Source organism: Amblyomma americanum, chromosome 5 (assembly GCF_052857255.1).
Source record: "Amblyomma americanum isolate KBUSLIRL-KWMA chromosome 5, ASM5285725v1, whole genome shotgun sequence".
Lineage (NCBI taxonomy): Eukaryota > Metazoa > Arthropoda > Arachnida > Ixodida > Ixodidae > Amblyomma > Amblyomma americanum.
This window is the reverse complement of record NC_135501.1, coordinates 105,040,147-105,056,133: the sequence shown is the minus strand read 5'-3', so window position 1 is coordinate 105,056,133 and position 15,987 is coordinate 105,040,147. Positions and strand designations below refer to the sequence as shown.

At 48.0% G+C, this 15,987-nt stretch overlaps 1 protein-coding gene across 9 annotated transcripts in view; it reads right to left on the bottom strand.

The window, feature by feature from the left end:
• LOC144132590 (uncharacterized) overlaps positions 1 to 15,987 on the bottom strand; it is an 84,417-nt gene that overhangs the window by 43,392 nt on the left and 25,038 nt on the right. For all 9 annotated transcript variants that reach the window (XM_077665088.1, XM_077665091.1, XM_077665092.1 and 6 more), the window contains one exon: positions 7,866 to 7,913. In XM_077665088.1, the coding sequence (XP_077521214.1) occupies positions 7,866 to 7,913 (48 nt within the window). The remainder of the gene's footprint in view (positions 1 to 7,865; positions 7,914 to 15,987) is intronic.

Genomic DNA, 15,987 nt, shown 5'->3' with positions numbered 1-15,987 from the left:
CTCGCCTTGAGCAGCCGAAAGCTGCGACCACCGAGCCATGTCGGCGTTAGTAACTATAACAGCTAAAACAAGAAACTCTCGGTTGTCGATGCACACACGAAGCTCAAGATTTGGACGCGGATTTGCCGTTTCCTACAATGCTGTGCTGGAGCAGTTGCACCAAGTTGCAGCTAGATGACGGCACTGCTGACGATTGCTCATAAAATTCTTAGTACTGAATCGAGGCTTCCTTCTTTGGCTTCAGCTCGGGCTGTCACAGTGAGTTGGATTCCTGGTGGCGCTAGAATCAACCAGTGCGGGTGCATCGCCTCGCTGCGAACTTCAACACCGGGCGCCTGGGATTTCCTGGCTTTAACCACCCACGTCGGACACTACTCCCTACATACAAACAAGGAATAATTGTTCACTATGAGAATATTAGAGAAACTCCTCGAACCCTTCCTGTTCCGGCCAAATCTCTCACCATCACTCAACTACGCATTCTTCGATACTCATACGCATGAATACACTCCTTACTCCAACCCTTTCTCATCTGTAACGGATTCGACACTCCCCCGCTTACCGGAATTGTCCTGAACCCTGTGCTAATTTGAAACATTGCCTATTACCCTGCCCTGTTGCCACTTAGTCCCCTCTTTTTCCATGCCCTTCTACCTCAACGCGTCGGGCTTGGCCAGCCTTGAACCGGCTGAAGGACGAGTTGGCCAGGGCTACCCTGGCCCAAGACATACTTGATGCTTTATTTTGCAATAAAATGAAGGTTCCTCTCTCTCTCTCTCTCTCTCTTTCTTCGCCGACTACTTCTTCCTCCTCATTTTTTTTATTTTTCAGAGCTCACCAGGATACCCTCGATAGATTATTTATTGTCTTTCCACAGCCGCCATGTACGCAGCGCACATTACGGCAAAAAAAAATGACTCTAAACTGGCCCTGCATTGCCACTGCGGTGCATCTGCATAGTATCGGGAGACCTTAATCGTCCCACGGATTGTATGTATCTTTAGGACAGAGCCGGAAATGCGCAGTTCAACATTCTTCTTACGCTTAAGAGATGGCTGAACACTGCCGCTGATCGACGACTCAAGAGTGAGTGTGATGATCAGAAGGGCAAGGTTCCGGGCTAGTTGATTACCGATTTAAAAAAAAATAGACAGGGCTATGAAACAGGGACGCACGAAGAAACGACACACACGAGCTCCAACTCACACGTGCGCTGATTCGGTGCTCATGTGTGTCGTTTCTGCGTGTGTCTGTGTTTCATCGCCCTGTTTATTCCTTTTGAGTCTGACTTCAACGTGATCACACTTTCTAAGAGAGGAAAAAGGCGTTTCCTTGTCGAAAATATATTAGACAACTGTCATAGTACTTTATTCATGACCAAAGGGGTATCAGGCACAGCGGCTGCGGTGGTGGAAATTGCACGCCTCTTCACGTACGGGATACCTGCCAGCTGGGGACAAGAATTCACTCTCGTCTTTGGATTGGATTGGAAAAACATTTTATTTCGTCAAGAAGAGCTCGGTGATCGGAGGGCTATGTTAGGTGGCCGTTAGTTCATAACAGTTGGCGACCTGGTTAGCCCACTCGACGGCCCGGAATTGCATCTTCGGGTCTCAGCTGGCCAGCACAGCCTCCCATCGCTCGAGAGAAGGGATTTGTACTAGTTCCGCCGGAGGCGGTCCTCCCTTACAGTCCCACATTATGTGGTCGTAAGTGACGCGTTCGCCACAGCGGAAACATCGCGGTTCGTATTGCGAGGGGTACATGAGTGACAGTAACGCGAGGTTCGTGAGGAAGCGCTTTAGCAGCCGGCTCCACGTGATTTCTTGTGCTTTGGATAGCGTTTCAGCCGGAGGGGGATAAACTCCGCAGCCCAAGGAGTGATGGTTACCATGAAAACAGGTCATGCCGTCGCTCGTAAACCCCTGCAGAATAGGGCAGCTCCCTACCCGGTTGAGGTCGAGCTGCATTTTTAAGAATTTTAAAGGTGAGGGTGCTATTCGGCCCCACGCGAAATTGCGAACGGCGAAATTTGAGTCGCTGAAAACAATATAAACGCTGGTATAATCTATACCTAAATCTATTGCCGCCTTCTCCGCGGTCTCGAAGGAGCTTGTTTTGATAGTAACACTGGGAGCAATCCGCGGGGACCATCCACCGCCACCAATGCGTAGGCCTTGTTGTGTGGGTACTCCGCAGCATCCACGTGCACCACTCCCGAGAGCCCTCGTGGTACACGGGATGCATGTTCTCGGGGAGTGGGGGAGTGGTTTTATGAGTAGGTTCTTCCGAATATGTTTCGGTAGGCGAGTTTTCGCTTCTCCTCTCTGAGGTACGTTGCCCAGTCCAAGACGGGAGAGAATGGTTCTGCCCGCACTGGTACGAAGGAGTCTCTAAGCTTGTGCCATGAGATGTGCTTCGCAGAGGTCATCTAGCGTATTGTGTATGCCTAGCCCTAGAGCCTCTAGGTTTACGTGTGACGCTGTCACCGAGGGGGCTCTTGTACGCTTTGATGATATTATCGATTTTATTCATCTCCGGTGCAAAGAGGCGGAGTTAGGGGACAAAGTACACGACTCTGTTTAGAACGAAGCTTGAACAAGACGGCAATGATCCTTTTCCTTGACGCCCCGTCTGCTATTGGCTATTCGTCTGATCAGTCTCGTCGTCATATTGACAGTAGATTTAAGTATGTCCATAGTTTCGATGCTTTTGCGGTAGCTTTTTACGTACAGACCTAGGATGCGTATGGTGGATACCTCCTTCACGGGCAAACCTCCGACGAGTACGTTTAATGGAGGCGGGAGAGCGTAGTTTTTGAGGTGTATGCGTGCGGTTTTTTTTTCTGAATACAAAGAGTTAACGTTTTTGATGCGAGCACGAGAGGCCCGCCGCTTGGGCGTATGTTTCGAGCGTGTCTACCAGTTGCTGCAGTGTACTCTCCACTTGGCCGTCACTACCTGTGGTTACCCACAGAGCGATGTCGTCCGCGTAGAAAGTATGATGCAACCCGGGTATGGCGGGAAGTTTTCAGCAAAGTTTGATGAGAGACAGACTGAACAGAAAAGGCGAGGGGACTGAACCTTAAGGTATTACTCTACCCCATAGAGGGATGGGGTCAGATTTGATCGCACCCACTGCAAGCTCCGTGGTCCTCCCTGTGAGGAAGAAGCGGATATATGTGAACACCCGCACTCCTGGTTTAATGTCAGATAGGTTCGTGAGGATAGCCTCGTGCGAGACGTTGTCGAATTCCGTGTTTAGGTCTAGCTCTAGCACTGCCTTCGTGTCTGCCCCTTGCACGGGGTCAATAATGTCGAACTTCAATTGAAGCACGACACCCTGTGCAGATAGATGCGCTCTGAAACCAATCATGATGAGGGGAAGTAGATCGCTGTCTTCTGCAAACCCTTGTAGGCGGTTAAGGATTACATGTTTCATTAACTTGCCTAGGCAGGAAATCAGTGATATGGGTATAAGAGTCTCTATAGAGAGTTTCATGTCCTGTTCTGGAAGGACGGTGTCTTTAGCAAGCCTACAATCATGTGGGAGTTTACCTTCGCGCCAACAGGTGTTCATGATGCCTGCGAGAGTCACGACCGAGCCGTGGTCCAGGTTGCTAAGTATTTTGTTTCTCACTCCACCAGGACCGGCTGCGGAGGTGGTGTGGAGTTGACTGAGGGTGTACCACACCTCGGAATCCACAATGTCAGCGTCTAACTCATCGTTGGAGAGCCCCTGGTAATCCGGCAGTGAGTTACCCCGGGTATCGTTTAGGTATCGCCTCCGTAGGTCCTCGAGAAGTTCTTTGTTAGTGCCCGTGTACTGGTGTACTAGTCTTATGAGCTTACTACAATGGGTAGAATTGGTCTTGGTGAGGTCTAATAGGTGGCGTAGAAGCTTCCACGTCTGCGTATCATAGAGTGCTAGTGTCTACTCATCTGTCACTCTAGTTGTGTAACTCGTTCGCACAGAGATTTGTTGTGTTATTGCTTTTTACACCGCTTCTTGAGGCTGGGGTGGACCTCCCACATGTGAAGTAGCCTAGGGTCAGAAATATGAACTGGTTCCTCTACTGGTTGCTCTACGGTGGCAGCTTTTGTGTCTTTTTTGTGGGAATCGACCCATTCCGAAAGGTTGGTGGTGGTTCTGGGAGCGGTTCAGCGGCGTAAATCCCTATACATATCTCATTCTGTAACCGTTACTTTTGCGAATGAGGCTTTGTGTGGTGTGGTGTGAAATGATATAGATATTATGTAGTGATCACAATTTATTGCGTGGCCTGTATTAGGCCACTTAGCGTCCTTGATGTTTCTGGTTAACGTAAGGTCCGGGAATGTATTCACGCTGACACTATTGCATATGCGTGTGCATTCTAGTTGGTTATTCAGGATGGATAGCTCAAGATTATGTATTCTTTCCCACAGCTTATTTCCTCTGGGGGTAGCTTTCTTATACCCTCAGGCCTGGTGTTGCGCATTAAAGTCGCAGACAACCAGCAGCTGTTTTTTGGCTTCAAGTTTAAGGGTTTTTACCATGACGTTGGCGAGGCCAGTGTCCTTGTTCTTTGGGGAGCAATATACATTTAGGATGAAGAAGTTTGCGTCCCCCTTCTTCTTAGGTACTATTTCTACTAGTGTGTAGTATTCTTTAGTGTCCTCTAGTGTGTTCTGTATAGCTGTGATGTTGCGATGCACAAAGGTGGCAGCAAACAAGCCGGACGGCGACGTCACGTCGTAACCCTGTGGCAGGTATGCCTTAAATCTAGGCATTTTCGTCGCGCTACTAGCTTCCTGGAGTGGTATTAGATCCGGTGGTCTAGTGAGGCATTGAATGACCGGCTCCTGCGGTTTCATTGCCAGACCTCATATTTTGGTGAGGATCCATGTTGAAGAGAATTTTTTGGGGGTTAGGGATTTGATAACGGTGGTGGGGTGCACCGGCATGGGGGAGATTGCCTCCTTTATGGCCTTGATGCCATTCGCTAACTGCTGTATCGAGGCGGTGACCTGGGGTTTGAATGTATTGAAATCGCTGGTCATAGAGTCCATGCGGCCTATTATGGCGTTACTATGTGAGTGCAGTTTTTCCACTGTTTCGGGGTACAGTCGAGCACTGCTCTCTTTAATTCTCTTCAGTCGTCTAGAGCTCAACGCGCGTGACGACTGTGAGGTGTCATCTACCGATGTCCCTGCCATGCGGTTAGTGTCCTCGGCTCCGTTAGGGGAGGCCGAGCGTTTTGTAGTTCTGCGCGTGTCAACCTCCATCGCGTTGTTGCCAACGTCTAGGGAGGCGCATCGCGCGGGAGTTATACATGCGCGCGAGGGAGGAGGTGTAGAGGTGGTGTCACCTATATCTTGGTTTTCTTTAATATGACACTTTGTCTCAGCTATTTCTTTCCTGAATTCTGCGTTTTCTTTTTCTCGCGCACGTAGCGGCGCTTTGAACTCCTCTCTGGCGGTATAGTGTTGCTTGGAGGCCGTGTCCGGCCAGCTCATCTTTTTATTCGAGCGACTAGTTTCTTCCCCGGCTCGAGCTTCTGCTTCTTCCTCGGCTGTCCCCGCTGGGTAGTGGCGGGAAAGGAGCTCGAACGTTCTCGGGACTTGTTGCTGTTGTCCCCGCTGGATCGGCCAAATGATGAGGACGACGATCAGGTTCTGAATCGCCACTGGCGGCCGGCACCCGGGGACTGGGCGCCGATGCCCTCGTTATGTTATTTATCTTGTCGTTCGGTTGTTGCCGCACCACTAGGCTTAGCTTACAGTTGCGGCTGCCCGTGTTGTGGGCGCCGTCGCAGACGATGCAGACGGGCTTGCACATCGGTGGCTCGCCTTCGGCGGGGGCGGGGTGGTCTGTGCCGCAGAGTCGGCAAAAGAAGGTCTTGGGATTGTAGCAGACGTCCGCTTGATGGCCGGCTCTTCTGCAGTTAAAGCAAGTTACTACTTGCTCTCTGCACGGGTGTACGCGGAAGATTGTTCCCCAGTACTAAATCTGGCAGGGGACCTTCTTGCCTTGGAAGGTGATTTGGATAGTCCTGGATTTCCCGATGCGTCGGCCGTCCTCGATGATGATTCCCGGGTTCTGGTGCGTGAAACCCTACCGGAGTTCGTCCGAGGTGCTGTCGTCGTAGGCTTGGCAGATGAATCCCTTGATAGAGTCGTCGGGCGCCGCCATATGACGCGACCTCGAAATGTTTGCCCCCCCCCCCCCTCTTGAGGACTTTCAGGTTTCCGTACGCCGCAGCTCGTTGGCGGTACGGCGTGCGGAACGCGATCGTGTTTTTTGAGAGGTTGGCACGAGGGGTATCCTCGGTTTGCGCGACGAGGAATGGAATCTTGACCGCGACGCAGGCGGCCCGTTATAGTTGGCTAGGAGCGAAGTCGTTTATATTCCAGCCTCGCGGGCAGGGGACGATTTTATAATCGTCGACAGGCAGGCGTGTGGGCGGGCACGTCTATGGGGAGCAGGCAGTCTCTTCTTTTTGGCGGAAAAATTTCCCATCAACATGTCTTCGTCGTCATGCCCAGGCAAAGGCTTGTTGGCGGCGGCGGTGTCGATTTTCAAGCGTCGCGCTCGGTCTTGCAGGCTGAGAACGGTCTCCCATTCACCGGACTCAAGCTCCGTTGGCGAAATAGTTTCACCCTGAACGGCGTATTCCATCTTAGCAAGTCTTAGTGTGAGCTCGGGAGCGAGCGCGGGTCCCAACGGCACAAACGCCGCGCCGCGTTCGGCCTAAGTTAGGCCTTGCCCGCGACGCCCGTGGTCGGTGGAAAAAGCCTATTAAATGGCAAAAAGTGGGCGAACCTTCTGAAATACGGTGTCCGCAAGCACGGAATGATGGTCCAGATGTCTCCAAAAATCTTTAGGCCCGGGGGCTGACTCCATCCGTGAAAGAGTGGCTTCGACGCGGGAGCCAATGCGAAGCGCGTCAGCGCAGGTCCAGGGCCAAAGAGGGAATCTCACTCTTGCCCTAATGAAGATTTTCAGCTGCTGCTAACCAAACCGGTGCCCAACGTATTTGATCCCTCTGTCTGGGCTCTTTTAGACAATCCAGAACATCGCGCTGAAATCGTAACTGTCGACGCACTTCCTAGCAAAGTCGATACCACTATCAGCATTCAATAAGGAAGGATATTCAGAAACGCTGAGCGCGTGCATCTGGCTGATGTGAGGTATAAATGCTGGAGTCTCTTAAAGCGCGAGTACACACTGAATGACAAGGCGCGAATTAGTCGTACGTAATGAACAGGCACGCGTGCCAGCCGTGTGGTGTGCCTCTAGGCTTGGGTCATGTGGGCATCGCAAAAAATTACAGGATTGCACTGAAATGTGCTTAAGAGCGCGAATGCGAAAGCCTTCCCGTGTCCTCTTTCTACCTTAATTTTTCATTTTATTTTATTTTCTGCAATTTTCTCCACTTTTCGTTGTTTTTCTGTTTTCCTTTTGTATCTGTTCATTTTTTGTTTGTTATTTTGGTGAATTCATTTTTTACTTTTTGTTTATTTTTCTTTTCATTTCTGTTTTTTCTTATTCATATACGTTGCTTAAGAACTGTTGCTTATTCAACCCTTACATATTGCTGCTATTTACCACACAACTTGTGATCGTCAGTTCTCGCGGGCAATTGTCTACAGCTTCCGTCTGCAACTTCCGTGTAAAACTCCTGTCCACGCCACTCATGAGCCAAGAAAGGCTTTCGTCTGAATACTACGCGCGAGCAATTCAGCAAATCGGCCAGTCTGTGGAGGAAGAATCGCAATCAGCACATAGCAGTCACAGAAGTGAATAGTGACAGAGCATTAGTATATGAAACTGTCCTGGCAACCAAGACAGTGGTGTGGAATTTACGACAAAAATACACTTACGAATTCCAGATTAGGCTGGTGGTCTCGAATTCTCGTGTAGGCTCCGCCCTGGAAAATGACCCAACTAGGATTAAAATACGTGTTGCTTTTATATTGAACTAGGTTGTTCACTCCTTGGCACACTCAGAACACACAAACGTACCAGGCATATAAAATTTAAAAATAGGGCGTGCATTTCCTGTAATAAATCATAACCACCGCAGGGATAAATCTGTCCAAAAATTCAGTCAGCACAGAAAAAATGCCACAACAACGTCTCTGAGGGTAATGCACGAAATTCTAAGCATCTTTTCTCTAAGGAACCGATATAAGGCAGTAAGAATTCGCATCAGACACGCATACGCAGCAAGCAGACTATTATTTTAATAATGCGAGTGGGTGTACCTTAAGGGAAGGTAAAATGGCTTTCTCAGAATTTGATGTTATTCAAGACTTCGAATGCATGAAGGTTCTAAATAAAGCATGCAACGAAGTTTTGAAGTAGCATTTACAATGTGTGACACAATCGCCGATTAAAAGCGCGACGATGTTCGGGCTTCTCCTCACTGTGCCTGAGGAGTGTGGGGGAAACTCGTGGTGACGTCATTGTTGCCGAAACCTCAAATGTCCGCTGCCTTCGCATAACTACTGCCGTGCGTCGTCCGATGCCGCCAAACAATGCTTCGTGAACTTCACCTTCGATGGCATTCGGTTTCTTCCTTAGAACAAGCGCTTATTCGCTGGAAATGTGGGGCCGCCGCTCATGATGTCATCAGTACGGCCTCTTTCCGCCGTTGTACACCGCAGAGAAGCCTGAACGCCGATGCCGCTTTAGTCGGCGAATGCGTCACCATTTCTAATGCTAACGCGAAAAGATTTCGTGCGCTTTACGTACAAGTTGAACACATTTGACTCATTTAAACTCATTGAATTCTAAAATCTCTTCAGTTACCGTTCAGCTTAAGTAGAAAAATAATGCTTCACAGGGCTACATGATGTGTTGGTGGTGGCTGTATGTCAGTCGTATCACGTTTACGCATCTTTGGAAGTTGTGTGTGCGCACTCCTAGGTGACCGCAGATTTCACATTTTCAAGAGCACCCACATGTCAGACAATATTGATGGTGAGAGTTCAGCAGAATAATGTTTCTTCCCAAAATGTGAATATAACTTTTTTTCCTCACTTATGGCCTGCGATGACCACACCGCTTTTTCTCACAGAGTTCTCTCTTAACCTATCGTCTTAAAGAACTGTTAACGAAATCACCGCGCCTATATCCACTCAAACATCTTGTGCGGCTTAATCATACAGCCTGGTGTATGACAATGGGTAGTTTTCATAAATGCTTCATTGTTCCTCTCCCGCTCTCTCTCTTGCTACCTATTGTCTGGAACGCTCTGCCGCATTCGCCTTTCAGAGAAGTCGTTCGCAAGCTGTCTGCGCAATCCTACTTGCCTCAGCCTACTTAAGTGGAGAACATTTTTGAACGTGATCTGCTGTGGTCACTTGACAATGCCATCTCGTCGCCTTAAATGTCACAACGACGCGACGCTGACATCGTAAGTTGTGCCAGAGGCGAAGCTTGGGCTGCGCGGGGTTCTCTTTGTAGATGCGCTCTGCCGAAGTACAGGAATGTGATTTAAAGTGAAGCCATAGGAAATTATCATGTGAAGGATGACTAGGCCACAAGAAGGTGGTTTTTCGTATCTGGGCCAGGTATTCGCAGCCCTTTTATAGTTAAGCAAATTGTTCCTGCAGTTCAAAAACCCATGGTCAACACTGCATCATGACCTGCACGACCGATCTTTTGCTTGTTGCTTCTTTGGCTTCAAAAGCGGGTCCTTTTTAAAGAGTGCTAGAAGCATCACCAGTGCTATGCAGCCGATTCAAGTGGTCTATGAAACGTCGAGAACCAGGGAAGATCTCTTGCGTGGGACTTTATATGTGAAAATGGATTCCTGTAATGAGCACTGTTGAGGAGCACGTCAGCCTTATTATATAGGTTCGTACCAGTGGACTTCCTTGCCCTTATTCGAGAAGTGTCAAATTGATTCTGCCAGTTCCTTTAGACTGAAAAATCTGCCTTATATTTAGATTTACACAAGAAGCTAGACATTGCAAGTATCTTCCCAGAGAAAACCTGTAATTTATCGGAGTGCATCGACAGCACTGCCACACTTCGCAAACCTTCTAGAAATAAAAACTCATGTACTTATTGTTTACTTCATGGCCCATGGATGACTGAAGCAAACATCACAAAATATATGCATTTCAAAGCTTAACTAGTTAGCTCCACGAGGTACCAGTTGCCTTATGTCCTCTCTTAGTCTATTTCATGCCCGCAGTCTGAATGCACCAACTTTTCAGACAATAGGCTTCAAGTGACATGTATGCTCTGATATATTTTCCATGTTTGTGGCAGTAACTGACCCTTGTGCTTAAACTTTGCTTTCCTGTACGTAAGGATTTTATGACGCTCAAGGTACTCTTAAAATAAATGGACGTGTGAATTACTCCGTCGGTGTTGACTCTTAGCAGCGGTGTTGGTTCTTAGCGGTTCTTAGCTTCTTAGCGGCGCAAACTATTGGAAAAGTTTCTGGACACTTTGCAGAACTCACAGGCCTGACTATGGGAGGCGCTGCATAATCGAAATGCAACCATGGCGGGCGACTTTGAGTTATTCGCAATGGTTTTCGAGTAAAGACTTTTACAAACTTATGCAATAGGAGCAATTTTCAAATTGCTCCGCATTCTTGCATGCTTAATGGTCAATATGCCTCTGTATATCTCTCAGTTTTGCTCTAGGAATTTTTTATTGGCAAATAGCAGAGTAAGAGAGTAATTCAGGCAATTTCCAGCTCATTTCATTCATATGCCACCATTGGGAATGAGCTGCTGTATTCACGGAATGATTTATTTGCTCACTCTATGTCCAAAGGAGGTCCATCGCTGAACGTGTGCTGAGAGTGTAGGGACTTTTTTTAAAGCCCTCATAGATAATTTTGTCTAATGCAGTTTTAAGTCTTTAGGCGCTTCATACCTCTTAACTTTATCACTCTACACCAATTGCAGATGTACTCGTTCAGAACCTCAACCCGGAAGGATACGTACGAAATCGTCATGCATGTGTTCGTTAACAGTTTACTTTTGCTCACTACATTTCGCTCCTCGATCACCTATCAAGCCATCGTTTTTTTACCATGAGACTAGTGATTGTCGACAATTTTAGCTTCCGATAATTTTAGACAGGAGTACTGTGTGCTGTGAGTGCACGTTAAATATCATCAGTGTATCGTATGCGCGAGAGGAAGCCTGCGCAGCGCGCGCATAAAATGTATCTGATACGCACGCAAGAATTTTCCCTTGCCCTCTTTTGCTGCCTTCAGTATAAATACGCACTTCTCAATAAAGCTAGGTTTCTTTCCCCCCTGTTCGCCTCGGCGCCTGGACTTCGATGCATGGTGTCAGAAGCGGCTAACTTTGACGCCCACTTCTCCGAAAGTCGGCACGAACGGAAGTAACAAGCCGCGGAATGGATTTCCTACGCCCACCCGATGCACCACACCTCAAAGGGGATATCACAAAGAATTGGCAGCTCTTCAAGCAGAAGTTCGAACTATTCCTGACTGCGACGGAACCAACAGAAAAGCCTCGTCCACAGCAAACAAAAACTGCACTTCTGCTGACAGTTTTTTGAGACTACCCTTTGGAATTTCTTCAGTATCCGAAGTTTTTCAAATAATTCTTAATGAAATCTTTGAGGGTCTCCCTGGCGTGAGGGCGTATGTTTAGTTTATGGTTTAGTTTATGGGGGTTTAACGTTCCAAAACGACTCAGGCTATGAGAGACGCCGTAGTGAAGGGCTCCGGAAATTTCGACCACTTGGGGTTCTTTAACGTGCACTGACATCGCACAGTACATGGAGGGCGTATGTCGACGACATAATAGTGTGGGGCACGTCGACCAAAGAGCACAATGAGCGACTAAGTTTAGCGCTAGAGTTGACGGAACGTGCTGGGTTGACTTTCAACGCGGCCAAGTGCACAATTGGCGTGAAACAGATAGAATTCCTAGGCGACGTAATCAGTAAGGAAGGTGTAAGGCCGTGTTCCTCCATGATACAATGCATGATGCAAATGCCAGAGCCGAAGGACAAGCAGTCGGTGCAGAGAATGCTCGGAGTAGCGAACTACTTCAGCAAATTTTTGTCATCGTTGGCGCACAGTACAGCACTGCAACGAAGCCTACTAAAGCAGGGCACAATATTTGAATGGACGGCGAATCACGCCAAAGAGTGGAACCAGCTGTGCGAATGCATGAGCAAACAGCCACTACTATCGCTTTTTGACCCTGCGAAAGAAACCAAGATATCGTGCGATGCATCACAGAACGGCTTAGGTGCTGCTTTGCTGCAGTGTTGAGATAACGAGTGGAAGCCGATCGCGTACGCGTCTGAAGCTCTCATGTAAGCCCAGCAGCGGTATTCGCAAATAAAAAAAGAGGCGCTGGCTATCGTGTATGGCTGTGAAAGATTCAATCATTTCACATCTGGACGTAAGGTTATCGTAGAGACTGATCACCAACCTCTGATTGCGATATCCCAGAAAGCAATCGGTGACATGCCACCTAGACCGCAACGCTTTTTTCTGCGACTACTTCGATACGATATCAAATTGGTTTTTGTTCCAGGAAACTTCTCTTCCTGGCTGACACGCTGTCCCAGGCTTCAATCTAATCCGTGAAGTTCGACGCCGACAGTGAAGATGCAGAACTACACGCCGTGAGTGTGCTCGCGCCTCGCGTGAGCCATAGAACTTTAACGCGACTAGCCGTTGAGACTAGCAAAGACGAATACTTGAGCAGTGTGCTCTCAAGTCTGGGCAGAGGCGAAGCAATCGAAGGCCATTTGAAGCCGTTTACTAGCGAGCTGTTGCAAGTCCAGGGAGTTTTGTTAAAGGGCTGCAAGGTTGTGATTCCCGCCACCATGAAGTGCGAAATAATAGAGAAATTCAACGAGGCCACTTGGGTACAAAAACAAATGCAAATCGAGAGCCCGAGAGGCAGTCTTCTGGGCGGGCATGAATAGCGACATTGAACCCTTCGTTCAGACATTCGCGGTGTGCAGAAAATACTCGTACAGTCAGCCAAGCGAGCCGCTGCAGATGCGCCCAGTGCCTGAGCAACCGTGGCACCGAATTGGCATCGACATTTTCTACTACGGCGGTAGGCCTTATCTCTCCGTTTACGACGCGCTGTCCAACTTTCCAGAGGTGGAGCTGCTCCAAGATACATCGGCTAGCACGGTAATTCAAGTAACCAGCGCTATCTTCGCGCGATACGGCATACCTATGGAAGTGTGTTAAGACAACGAACCTCCTTTATCAAGCAACCAGTTTGCAGCATTTGCAAGGAAATACGGTTTTCTTCACATCACGTGTAGTCCCAGATACCCACAATCGAATGGCTTAGGCCAAAAGGGGGTGCAAGTGGTCATACGGATATTAAAGAAAACCGCTGAAATCAATCAAGATTTGTGGCTCGGTTTGCTTGCTTACAGGACAACCCCACTGGAAGGTGCTGCACCACCGGCAACAATCCTTCAAGGCTGAAAGCTACGGACAACGCTGCCAGCCATTCAAGATGGCCCTGGTTTACATGTTGTCAAGCATCGTCAGACGATGAAGAACCGGCAACCATTACCACCTCTTAGCCAAGAAGCTTTTCTGGGACAAAAAAGCAAGGGTCACGCAGCACTGTGCTCAACCCAGGCCCTACAACGTGTTCACAGAAGATGGGAGACTTCTGCTCCGCAACCGAAAGCAGTTAATGCCTACGGAAGAAGCATTTCGGCGTGAGCTTGATGACGACAGCGAGGACGCCTCCGGAAACAGTGCATCGCAGCAGCAGGAGCAGCGACCAGTGGCGCCTGATGGTGGTGCAGTGCTTAGCGCTCCGGTGTCAAGACGATCACAGAGACAACGTGTACCCCTGCGACGTTTGAAATACGGCAGAAACTTTCAGCAAGTCTCTTCGGTTATTATTTTGTGAATTGAGTTGATGTAATGCCTATAACTTTGCTCTTTGTGCTTTGATTCTTTTCATTCGGAAAGAAGGAAGATGTATGCGCGACAGGGAGCCTGCGCAGCGCGCGCATAAAATGTATCTGATACGTACGCAAGGACTTCCCCTTGCCCTATTTTGCTGCTTTCAGTATAAATACGCACTGCTCACTAAAGCTGGGCTTCTTCCCCCCTTGTTGGCTTCGGCGTGCCTATACTTCGATGCAATCAGGTACTCAAAATTTCCGGCGCCCTCCACTACGGCGTCCCTTATAGTCTGAGTTCGTTCGGAACGCTAAACCCCCATAAACCAAACCAAACTATCCTACTGCCGCAGCCGATCTTGTCTCGTCTTAAACCCAAACACATTTTCGAGTTGTGCAGTGCACATCGTCGTCTTCATCAACTTCCATCTGCGGTGCGAACAGATCAGATCAGCTTAACCGCTATCACACCTTAACCTGAGTCTAATAATTTCGTTAGACCGGAGATGACCCAGCAAAGCAAATTCATGAGCCAACCAGGCTAAACACATTATTTCGCACGTCTACACGGTTTAACTACACTGAAACCCTAGCAGTCATTTGACCCGTGTGGTCCGAAGGTGAAATTGTTGTGTGCATTCGTCGCTGTGTGCATTCCCTCGTCATTTTAAATGTTTTTTCTTCGCCTAACTATGCACCAACCGGCCCAGATCTCAACTCTTCTGAAATTAGTTGCCTTATAAAATTTTAAACCAGATTCCACTTGATTCCTTTGTGTCGCAGCTGACAATATACCTTAAGGATTCTTGACTAAATGGTCCCTAAGCGAAAGTAAGCCTGCTTCTTTGTAAACCTGTTAATGGTTAATAATAAATCACTATTCAGAAGCCATAAAATGGACTCTATCTTAATTAGTAAGAGTGCGTACACTTTAGACTAATAACGTTTACGACTGAGTAGTTGGTAAAACTGCAATGAGCCACTTCAGGTACAACTCAGTGCTCACATCCAACAGTATATCTATTTGAAAGATGGCGCAGCATTTTTGATAAGAATGAACAGGAATGCGGAACAGAAATGCTATGAACAGGAATGCGGACACCAAAACTCTACAAGGAAAATTTTAGACTCATGGATCAAATGCAGAACAAATGTCATACCATGCTGCTGTACTTGCATAACAAACCTCAGTCAAAAAGATCTGTTCTCTATCTAACAAGTGGTTCGCATCAGAATGAAGTCTACGAGAGCAAGACGACATATTCCTGACGTGTACTCTGATCTTGAATTTTTATAGCGCAAGGGCATCTATGGCCAAAGAACGCCATATCACACAAGGTATTTTCTTTTTTTCTCAAGGTGGGGTCAAAGACCCATTTCCCAAGCATTTCACCCTAGATAAGCCGAGCACCAGACCAGGGGAACGCTTGTACCCATTGTATCACCGGTGGGTGCCCGGCGGCACTGGGCATCGAACCCCGCACCTCCCGGATTCGAGGCGGATGCTCAACCACTTGGCTACCGCTGCGGTACCCTGACGTATACTCGTCGTACGCGCTTACGAGCCACCTTGACTGTCCTGGGAGCCGTTGTCTCGCGCTCGTAGACTCCATTCTAATGCTAAACACTTGTTTGCTGTAGTGTAAGTGCACCGCGCTTATGCAGATATTGCTTAAATTATATCTCTTTTGATTCTCCGATCTCGCGTCTTAAATAATTTCCCGGGTGATAATTTTTTTTCCCCGAAGAAAGACTAAGTGTTGATAGGTTCAATGAATAGCCAAACATTTCCTGTCACTTTGAGCGCACGAAGCTTTCGCGTTCTATTAGCTATAGATTAGCTCGTTGCTCCAAAGTACTGCCTACGGCTCTACATGATGCAGTGCACGTTAATAATATTTAGCTATTCCTTCAAGTTTGCTTTCACTTTGAGCGCACGAAGCTTTCGCGTTCTATTAGCTATAGATTAGCTCGTTGCGCCAAAGTACTGCCTACGGCTCTACATGATGCAGTGCACGTTAATAATATTTAGCTATTGCTTCAAGTTTGCTTTCCTCTGGAAGAAATCTGCTCAATGAGGAACGCGCTTTCGAAGGCTGT